Below are 9,888 nucleotides of genomic sequence, written 5' to 3' on the forward strand. Positions count from 1 at the left end.
CTGCTTGAATCTGGGGGGGGGGGGTTGTCAGCTTCATGGTCGACGGGGTCGATACCAGGCTAACTGCAACAACTTACGCATCATAACCGTAAAAACTACCCAGCAAACTTAGATCATAACCTTCCATGATGATGGCTGTTGAGAAAAGGAGGGAGAAGGCGATGGCTTTGGGGTATAGGCGGAGGGCATCGCGGATAGTGAGGGTGTGTTCGCGATCATTGGCTTCGCGCGCAGCAGGGCGCTCAACTTCGTCAAAGGTCATCTTGTCGGGATCGACGTGCTCAACCTGAGCGAGATCCTTTGGTGAAGACATTGTCGTCCAAGGTAAGAGATGTTATGAAGAAAGGATCTCTTGTATGGAGAGGAGAAAGGTGAAGTGAAGCTGATGCTGGGAAAGAAAAACAAGAAGAGAAGCTGGGGAATCTGGGGATCTTTATGCTAAATCTCCACAAACAGCCCGTTCTCTCCAGGTTCCAGAGGGTTGGCTTGGGCTGTCACCCCGGACACCCCCAGACCAGTCTAGCCAAGAAACATGTCGGCCCGACATACTCTTCAACGCGAGACTGAGCTCATCTTCGCCAAGAGCTGAGCCTCGTGATGGCTTCAAATCTCTCGAGATCTTCTATGTCGGACCGACATGATCTTCGATTTCTCGTCAGACCATGGAATTTGAAGAGGTAGTTTGTATGGGGAAACGGGGTCATGAGATCGTGGAGGTTTTTTGTATCCTGTCGGTCCGATAAAACAAACTCACCCCGGATTTTCTACTCCAGACCGGGGCGAAAGGAGGGAGGATGATGATCTTTACCCCTGTAGGTTTAGACAAGTCGGACAAGACCGAGAATTTTGCATGCCCCTGAGGCACAAGACATCATTGATTCATCTAGCTCGTGAAGGGGAGGAACTTGTCTCTCCATTGAGGTGAGAGCTTAGCTTGGCGGAAGTTTTTAACTCTATTTTTCATGGCGTATTATGCTTATGTTTATTGAGCGAAGAGGGTGTCGAGCGAGTGCCATTTCATCATCGATGTTGGGCAACGTGACCTGCTTCATGGGGACGCGTTCTGATTGGTCAATGGCCATGTCGTGTCAGGAAGCGAAGCGATCGAGGCTACGGAACCAATTGATCCACCCTTTCACCCGATCGCGCGGTATGATCAGAGGTGATATTCGCTTAGGAGAGTGACAACACGGGGACGTGAGTTGTACAGGGGCTTTTCTGTTTGGTAATTGGCGTGGTTGAAATGTCCGTTTTGGGTAATTAGTCTCCTGAGGATCGGAGCCGTGGTGTCGAGAGGTGCGGCGCTTTTATCCACGGGACCATGCGAAAATATCGTTGATGAGAGTCAAGCGCCATGAAACAAGGTTTTTCAATACGGGCGGGAAGTTCCGAAATGTAAGTGAAAGCTGCTGGGTGGGATTGTTACCATTGAACTTCTGAAATGGGTGTGACTACCCTATAGCATCAAAGAGATAGAACCAGATAACGCAGATAATTCCAACACGGAGCCAAGTCTTTCATGGAGCGTCCCAGAAAACCACTTTGGCTTAGAAGTTTTTATATATTCACTCGTAGCTCTTTGTTGATTTCTTACTCCCTGATAAGGCTCCGTTATGACGCTATCTCACTCCCCAATCTCAACCACTAACTTTGTACAACTGACGCTCTCAGACATTTTTTCCAAAGCGCTGTTCAAGAACTTCAAACCTCTTCCTACGACCTTTGGCTCAGGGCTCGGTCTGATGTTCCCACTGGACATATTCTTACTCAAGTAATTACCAATCCAATACTTGAACTGCTCCAGTCTTTCCTCCTCAACCGCCGATGGCATCACGAAGAGGACCTCAACTCCATTGACGTTCTCAGCATCTGCTGGAATCCAAGGAGCCGACCCAATTTTGGCAGTTATCTTCCTCTCAATAGAGCTAATGTCAATAAATTCTTTAAGAACGGCCTGACACAAAGAAAGGTTTCCGGTCGCGAGGAAACAATATCGAATGACCAGCCCGTCTTCTTTTGCAGCGGCGACAATTGACTCCACGACCTTTGGGTCTTTATAGTCGAACACGCGATCGGCGCCGAGTGAGCGTATATAATTGTGGTTTGTTTGTCCTGCAGTAGCATACACTGCTGCAAAGGGAGACTTGGGATGTTGGCACAACAGACGAGCTGTTTGCACGCCCATAGTGCCGATGCTGGATGATGCGCCCCAGATCAGAAGCGCTTCTTTCTTCTCAGCCTGATCAAGATCTTGAGAAGATAGTTCATCATAGGATCTAGGAATTCCCATCATATCCCATGCGCTAAGAGGTACTTGCACAGAAACAGGCAGCGTCGCAGCATGATTCCACGACATCTCCTGATCTGGCAGACGCACAGCATGTTGCCAGGGGACAAGGCATTTCTCTTGGAAGGGGCCATAATCTGGAGCGCAGCCTCTCCAAGCAGAAGCTGAATATGCAGCAACACGAGTGCCGGGCTGGAAGCCATCATCATCAGATGGAACATTCTCGCCGACTTGTAGTACCAAGCCCGACATGTCGAAGCCAATGACGGTGGGATATTCTGTGATGAAAAGTCCTTGATCGCGCATGATGACATCTGCTGGATTGAGAGCGACGGACTTGACGGCGATGAGAAGTTCATCTGGTCCTGGCTTTGGAGTGGATCGAGTTTGGACTTGGAAGGGTTGGCCTTTGCCTGGGCAAACAGCGGCGAGATGAGTAGACATCTTGACTTGTAACAGATGATATCTGAGGAATGAACCGTAAATACAACGGGGCGATACATTCGAGGAAATTGTCTTCTTTATACGTAAATTACAGCAATTCCATGGAGTTTTCCTCAAATCACATCCATCTCTTCGCGATAATAACCAGAGTTCTTGGATCATCAAACCCGCCAATCAAATCGCCCTGCATCCGCAAACCAGTTAGCGTAGGAGACTCTTCCAACCAAGTTGAGGTTAGCGCATCGCGAAAACAGATCGTACCTTCAGATCCTGTCAGCTTGATCTCAAATTCTCTCAGTAACGACAACATTTCACGACTTGTGATGATTAGTAAAGCGTTGTGGAAATGTCTAATAATTGCGTGGACAAAATGCGCCCAAAGAAACCAGCGAGGCGGTCAAGATATGGCTGCCGTAATTGCAAGCTGAGAAAACTCAAGGTTGATCTCCCCGCACTCATTCATGCCTCAACTAATCTTTATCAGTGTGATGAGAGCAAACCGCGCTGTAAAAAATGCAGCTCATTTGGGGTCTTGTGTAACTTTGGACTGAACATCCCCGATCTTCACCCAATTACTCCCGACGCCGTGAAGGCCGTGATTCGTTGCAAGCCATCGCCTCAAAGACCTGTCGCGAGCGCTGTTTGGACGTCTGATGAGTATACCGTCTACCAATTGAATGCAAAATGTCAAGACTTTGCCACAAGATACTACGCGAGAAGTCTCTTGACGCCTGATGATGTGAACATGGTCGACGTCAATCAGAGATTGTTTAAACTCGCCTTCACTGTAAGAGCGACACGCTGAGTGTGTCAAGCCGGGCTAATTGGCATAGAACCCTTGCTTGATGCACGCTTCCTTAGCAGTGGCGCTCACATACGATCGCTATCTAAACATCTCATCAAGCTCTCCCCGGAGTGTAGAAGAATGCTATCATTGGTCTCAGAGCACAGCGCTCTTCAACAAGAAGCTACGCGAACCTGTCAAGACGCAGGACAAAGACCCGATATGGGGTACAGCAGCTGCGTTGGCCGTCTTGACGTTCTCGTCACCTGATGCATACAGACCTGAAGACTCATGGCCTCTAAAAACCGGCGTCGACGACCTGCATTGGGTGTCTATGATCAGTGGAAAGATGTCGCTATGGAATATGGTGGATCCTCTACGAAATGACAGTCTGTTTCGCGTCATGGCTGTTACGATTGCGCAGATGCAAGCGCCTTTACCAGAAACCGGGATAGTGGGTATACCAGAGGCCTTGGCTGCTGTTTGCCAATTGAACGAGACATCTACGTCGGAGAACCCTTATTTCTACGCTGCGCATGCAGTTTCGCGCATTCTTTATTTACCGGATAGTCAAGTCACAACAGGGCAGACCCAGCTCTTCACCCACAGAATTGAGGGGCCCTTCAAGGAATTACTCCTTTCCAGGGATCCCGTCGCGTTATCGTTGTTGTACATATGGTATCGCAAGGCAGGACGGAGTATATGGTGGGTTGAGCTTCGAGCGAGGGTGGAGTGCCCAGCAATCTGTCTGTATCTACGACGCTATCACGGGGATGATGTCGCGGTGCATGCCTTGCTTCAGAGCGACATCACACTTGGATGAGGTAACGTGGACTGGGTTGGACGACGTACTGCTACGAGGCAAGGGACAGGTCGCGCGATCGACTGGACTTGTACGTGTTGGGCAAGAAGATATGCCTCGCGCGTTTGTGAGCGCTCGTTCTGTTCTGCGATGATGAGGGCCGGAGGGTTGGGCAAACACTGGTCGATAAGCGCGGACGACTCATTCGCATTGCGACAATGGTACTCGGAAGCAGAGCATCGACGAAAGGCATTGTGGCAACGCGAAAGGTAGTGGCGCTGACTGGAGACACAGCACAGGCCCCTTCCACGATAATTGCGACAGTCTCCGACTACTCCTCGCTCCATGTTCTGTCGATCGGTCTCGGGGCTCAGGCTGTCATGGGCTCGCTCGATATCGAAAGGCAACGAAGGGCAATTAACGTGGCATCGATCTGGCAGCTTCGGGGGGGAAGGACACGTTGGGTCAAAGACTTGGTTCGGGGCGAGCGGAGCTGCGAGGCGCTGTGTCAAATGACGGTCGAGTTCTCAATTGCAGCGGCAGCGCGTCGAGTAGAGCAGCTCCATGGTGATGGCATGGCGCGCTTTGTACTGACACGGGCGCAGTGGGCACGTCCTCAATTTCGCTGTTAGGCTTCGTTGCTGGCATTCAATAGCCCTGGCTTGTTGCGCAAATCGAGCCATAAAAGATAGCACAAGGAATCGCCGTAGTTAGCGAAGGTCTTCTTGGTGAGCGCCGGCCCATTCGACAGCGCCAGACCGTGAATTCCCCACGATCAAAAAACCGGCCTAGCGTCACGTGCCCAGTCATGTGAGATCAAGTTGCATCTCAAGTTCGTCATTCGCATGCCTTTGTTCAAGGACGATAGAATATGAGGGTTGGCATCTCTGAAATGGATTTCAATACCTCAAATGACCCATGACCATACAACCCACCCTGGAGCGAACATGCAGTGCCGCTATCTACAAATTAATCACTGGATCTTCAAAGACCCATCCTTGGAGATCTGCTCCACAAACTCCCCAAAGTCCTTCAACAAATCCTCCGGCCTCTCCAGCGCAGCAAAATGTCCACCCCGCTCATGATCCCTCCAGAACACCAGATTGCCGGTCGTCTTCACCCAGCTCACAGGAATAGGAGCAAGCTCAAACGGGAACCAGCTATAACCCAATGGCTTGCTGATCTTCCACTTCGGGTGATCGTGTGCACCGGGATAATCTGGGTCGAAGCGCTGGCGGTATGGGAAGATTGAAGTAGGGAAGCTGTCTGTTAGCCAGTAAAGTGAAACTGAGGTAAGAATTTCCTCGAGCGGGGGATCTTCGTCACTCCAGCTCAGGAACTTCTCGCCAACCCAGGCTAGAAGCGCGAGAGGCGATGACGAGAGGATGAGACCGATGGTGCTTGGTCTTGTGGCGTGCATTAAAGCGTAGGCGGTGCCCAGCTTGTCAAAGTCCTTTGCGCGCTCGAGGCCTTTCTTTTCTGCCTCCGAGACTTCGCCCTGCGCTGTTGCGGGCTCAGCCATGAGGCAGAAATTGAGATGAGCGGCTATAGATAATGTATTAGTCGTCTTCTTCACCCTTAGGGACTGACCGCATACCTTTACACTCATCATAAATAGCTGCGAGCACGCGAGAAATTCTGCTTCCGATATCGCCTCCCTGCGCGATATAGCCACCTCCAAAACCCAACTGAACCATGAGGCTGTTCACGATGCGGGAAACATCTCTGATGCCAAAGTCCTTGTCCAGCGGCGGCTTATCAGAGAAAGCATAGCCGGGGAGAGATGGTACAATGACGTGGTAGGGGAGGGTATCTGGGGTATAGCGCTCCTTGAGAATGGAGAGGATCTTTAGAAACTCTAGGAAGCTACCCGGCCAACCATGGAGCATTACCACGGGGACGGCATCGGGCTTGGAGGAGAAGAGACCTGTGAAATGAATCGTGAAATCACCCTTCTCGTCTTTGATGGGTACAGTCCAGTGGTTGAAGGAATTAATGTGCTTTTCCGCAGCGCGCCTATTCCGAAGGTTAGCCTCCGCACTGTAGTTCAGAAGAGGATAGACATACCAGTCAAAGTTAAGCCAAGCAGCTTTCGCATCAGTCAACCACTGGTGACTAACTCCATAGTTATGCTCTTTCTGGGTAGATTCATAGGTCGGCGGTCCGACTCTTCCAAGCTTCACAAGCTGCTTAAGCTCATCGATCTTGTCATCCGCAATGGAGACTTTGTAGGGCGTTGGCTGGACCTGAGCGCCCGAAGGAATCTTTGCAAAATCGTCAGACATTTTCGAAAGATAATTTGTTTTCAGATGAGATGTTTTGATCCTTTTTTCCTGCGTTCGGAGGGGTTTAAGAAGTATTGATTGATATGTAGTCAGTAGGGCGTGGCAGTCTTGCTGATAAATATGACCTCATTTTTGTAACCTAGGCTAATCAGGGAGCCGCGGGTGGAGAATCATGCCGCAATCATGCCGCAGACAAGCCAGCCTGCAACCAGCCATTCCTGATCAACAACGCTATAGATAGCCTGGCCGCATATTCTATTAGCCATTAAGTTGCCTACCTAACAAATGTAAACAGTGTGATTTGGTGTTTTCGCCCATCTGTGGCCTGACAAGGGACAAACGTTGCTCCCTCTAGATGTCATCACATGCATGCTGGAAAAGATGTAACGTAGTCAAGATTAAGAACTGAGTCTTTTCAACCTTTCAGCAGGTCACTAATGAAACACTCTACGTACACCTTTTTGTTTAGTCTTCCGCATTCGGATCTACAAAGAGCTGCGAGAGCCAAAACATATCACCCTTGAATTCATTTCTCTTGACACGCTCAGCATTTTCGCGAAATTCATCCACTATTAAACTTAGCATATATGAGCCATGGAGTGGTAGAGCCATCTTACTTCTTCTCTGAACAATGGCAGACACGTACTTGACATACTTCACGCCGTCCTTGTCTAGTTCTCCAAGCTTCTTGACATTCTCTTTGTCCCAATCGAGCGTGAAGGGAACAGGGCCCTTGAGGCCGTATCTAAAGTGAGACACAAGGTTCTGGGCGGAGAAGACATATCTCTGCATGAATCTGTATGATATGGAATTATACGCCTCACCAATAATGTTATGCTTGCCCTGGCAGCTGTTAATACCTCTCGGAATTTATGCCAAGCGATGCTGACCGTGTTCAAATGCATCCTCCACCATATTTCCTGGGATTTATACACATACTGAAGATTAGTAAGTAACACAAAAATGGTTAGGTAAACTTCAAACCACTTGCTACGGCTGTGGCGACCCTTCAGAATCCTTTCTATTTCGGACATGATCTGATCCTTGATGCGAATCATCTCCTGGATCATGAGCACGTCCAACTGATGGTCAAGAACGGGAGGTATAGGGCATTGGCCATGATGAATCGAATTTGCGTCGTCAACAACGTCGATGTTGAAATCATTGTTTTCGACAATGCAGAAGAATTCCTGGGCCATGCGGGCTCCGACCCAAAGCTGCAGAGCCGACTTGACCATGCTGTTCTATCAAAAGCTATTGGCATATGCAGTCAACTCTGTCTGGACCACGCACCGGGTTCTTGGAAACATATCGAAGTGCTTCGTCGAAGGTGACCCCAATCAAAAAGTCCCCGGTTTGAGACGTCATATCTCGAGCATAATACTCAAAGTTATTGTCAACCCAGTCGAGCAGAGCAGCAGTGGTGGCTTTGTTTCGAATGCCGAATAAGCAGGTAACTCTAGGATTACCTCTTGCTGACCAGACCGCCACCGCTCCGCTGTGATATCTGCGGAGCTAGGAATAAACTCCCTTACTAGAACCTGTAGCGTTGGAACCCCGTCGCCCTTAGGCCAATTCGATGATACCTGCCCTGGTCGCATGAGGGTCATGACTCGAGGAGCCGAGGAAGGAGTCCAGTTGGGATACGGGCGAACGGTTGCTGTCTCTTGATTGAACTTCGAGTTACCTAACTCAAGGCGGAGTCAGAAAATGAGGCATCATCTCACGCTCGCGAATAAACTAACCGATTCTGAAAGCAATGGATTCACGAAGATTGAACCTTTCGCAAATTGCTTTGCACAAGTGAACCTCGCCACTGACTCGGACACAGTCAGAACAAGGAGTTTCTTTATCACACTGCAGTAGATAAATCATTCGTGTTCAATAGCAAGAACATTGGCTACACTTACCTTGAGGCTCTGGAGGCGGCATCGAAGGCATGCTCCTTTCTTGCGAACTTGGGCAATCTCTTTTCTCCTTTGATCATCATTCGGCTTCCTCATTTTCTTAGCTGGCCGTGATGAGCTGCTCTCGGGAACCTCCACCCTGAAACAGAACATAGATGAGGCCATCTTTTTCTCTATATCGTCGGGAGACGGCGATCGCGGTCGACGCCTTGCGGAATGCCCAGTTACAGGAGCGCTGCTTGTCACATCTCCTGATGCAGCTAAAGCTACAGTTTCGCACTCCCTCGATAGGACCACCGTCGGTTCTGCAGAAAACCATTCACCAAGAACTGGAGTGAGAGGCCATTGCGCATTTGCATTCCCCTCAATCCCAAGGCTTGACGAATTTCCAAGCTCAGGAGTCTTGTTGAGCATGGCATTAGAAGAGTGTATTAGTAGACGATTAAGGGCTGGCGAGATCAGATTGGTCGCATCCATCGGGAAGAGGCCATGGTAAAGTGGGTTTGGCTCATCTAGAAGCTGATCTGGCGTGGAGGTCGTGATGTCATTAAAGTCGAAGGGCGCAATATCATCGAAGAGGTCAGCCTGTATCAAGTCCAGGTACTGAATTGTGCTTGGGTGTGATTCTTGCAGTTGAAGATCCGTGTTTCCGGAATCATTGAGCCCATCTTGATCATCAAGACTGTTCTCAGTGTACCGTAAGGTGTCTCTCGCATTTCTGTTCATCATGAGCTCACATTCCCTGATTATTCTGATGGTGGAGAAATGTTCCATCACAGGACTGTGCTCGGTTACATACCGTTCACTGCTAGCAGCAGACTCATTACACTCTCACTCATCGCCTTTGGGCAGCAGCCAACTCTATAGTCGCCTGAGAGTGGAGTCGATGAGCCCGAGAAATCATGCTGACGGTTTGTAACACCAGCCATCATGTGCTCTGAAAGGCGCGAGGCGTAATGTGGTGTATAGTTAGTTGGTTGTTGTTGGAGGTGCCCACGTATTGAGCCAGTGAGTTATTACCTGCGAGCCAATGAGGCTCTTGCTTGTGATGGAAGGTGGGCGAGCGTATGCCGAACACCCATCCACAATTACAATTCTTGTTATACAAAAGATAAGCCCTGTTGCCTTAGGCCCCTAGTCTAGGCCTTTGGCACAGTGGTTTAGTTCAACAATTCTTAAGCGGGGATAGGGTATATGCATCTTCTGTGGCTGTGCGAGGCTAATCACGGCAGAAATCCGAGCTAACCTTTTTTGGCCAACGCTGCGGCGAGCCCCTGGTAGGCAAGCAGGCAAGGGAGGTAGGTAGGTGTTGGTGTTTATAAGTTGGCTAGGTTGGTTCCTGCCATTCAGTGCAGTGCGTGCTGTAGTCAGTCTTGTGA

General features: G+C 49.6%; 5 protein-coding genes across 5 annotated transcripts; 1 reads left to right on the top strand and 4 right to left on the bottom strand.

Annotated features, from left to right (window-relative positions):
* FTJAE_13440 (major facilitator superfamily transporter) lies at nt 1-313 on the bottom strand (the record flags this gene model as incomplete). Its single annotated transcript, XM_037346584.1, has 1 exon — nt 78-313. A coding segment is annotated over one exon (236 nt), but the record flags the coding sequence as incomplete, so codon positions are not given.
* A 1,311-nt stretch (nt 314-1,624) lies between these two features.
* Nucleotides 1,625-2,731, bottom strand: FTJAE_13441 (zinc-binding alcohol dehydrogenase domain protein; the record flags this gene model as incomplete). Its single annotated transcript, XM_037346585.1, has 1 exon — nt 1,625-2,731. The coding sequence occupies one exon, from the start codon at nt 2,729-2,731 to the stop codon at nt 1,625-1,627; it is 1,107 nt and encodes a 368-aa protein (XP_037199530.1).
* A 370-nt stretch (nt 2,732-3,101) lies between these two features.
* On the top strand, nt 3,102-4,338 carry FTJAE_13442 (uncharacterized protein; the record flags this gene model as incomplete). The annotated part of the gene is made up of 2 exons (XM_037346586.1): nt 3,102-3,518; nt 3,676-4,338. The coding sequence occupies 2 exons, from the start codon at nt 3,102-3,104 to the stop codon at nt 4,336-4,338; spliced, it is 1,080 nt and encodes a 359-aa protein (XP_037199531.1).
* Nucleotides 4,339-5,290: 952 nt separating this feature from the next.
* Nucleotides 5,291-6,602, bottom strand: FTJAE_13443 (microsomal epoxide hydrolase; the record flags this gene model as incomplete). Its single annotated transcript, XM_037346587.1, has 3 exons — nt 5,291-5,862; nt 5,915-6,333; nt 6,385-6,602. 3 exons carry the CDS (start codon nt 6,600-6,602, stop codon nt 5,291-5,293), a joined length of 1,209 nt encoding a protein of 402 aa, XP_037199532.1.
* A 465-nt stretch (nt 6,603-7,067) lies between these two features.
* On the bottom strand, nt 7,068-9,235 carry FTJAE_13444 (uncharacterized protein; the record flags this gene model as incomplete). Its single annotated transcript, XM_037346588.1, has 7 exons — nt 7,068-7,171; nt 7,220-7,398; nt 7,542-7,846; nt 7,896-8,029; nt 8,083-8,289; nt 8,348-8,459; nt 8,513-9,235. The coding sequence occupies 7 exons, from the start codon at nt 9,233-9,235 to the stop codon at nt 7,068-7,070; spliced, it is 1,764 nt and encodes a 587-aa protein (XP_037199533.1).
* Nucleotides 9,236-9,888: the final 653 nt, after the last annotated feature.

This window comes from Fusarium tjaetaba (assembly GCF_013396195.1).
Source record: "Fusarium tjaetaba strain NRRL 66243 chromosome Unknown NRRL66243_c0000420, whole genome shotgun sequence".
NCBI lineage: Eukaryota > Fungi > Ascomycota > Sordariomycetes > Hypocreales > Nectriaceae > Fusarium > Fusarium tjaetaba.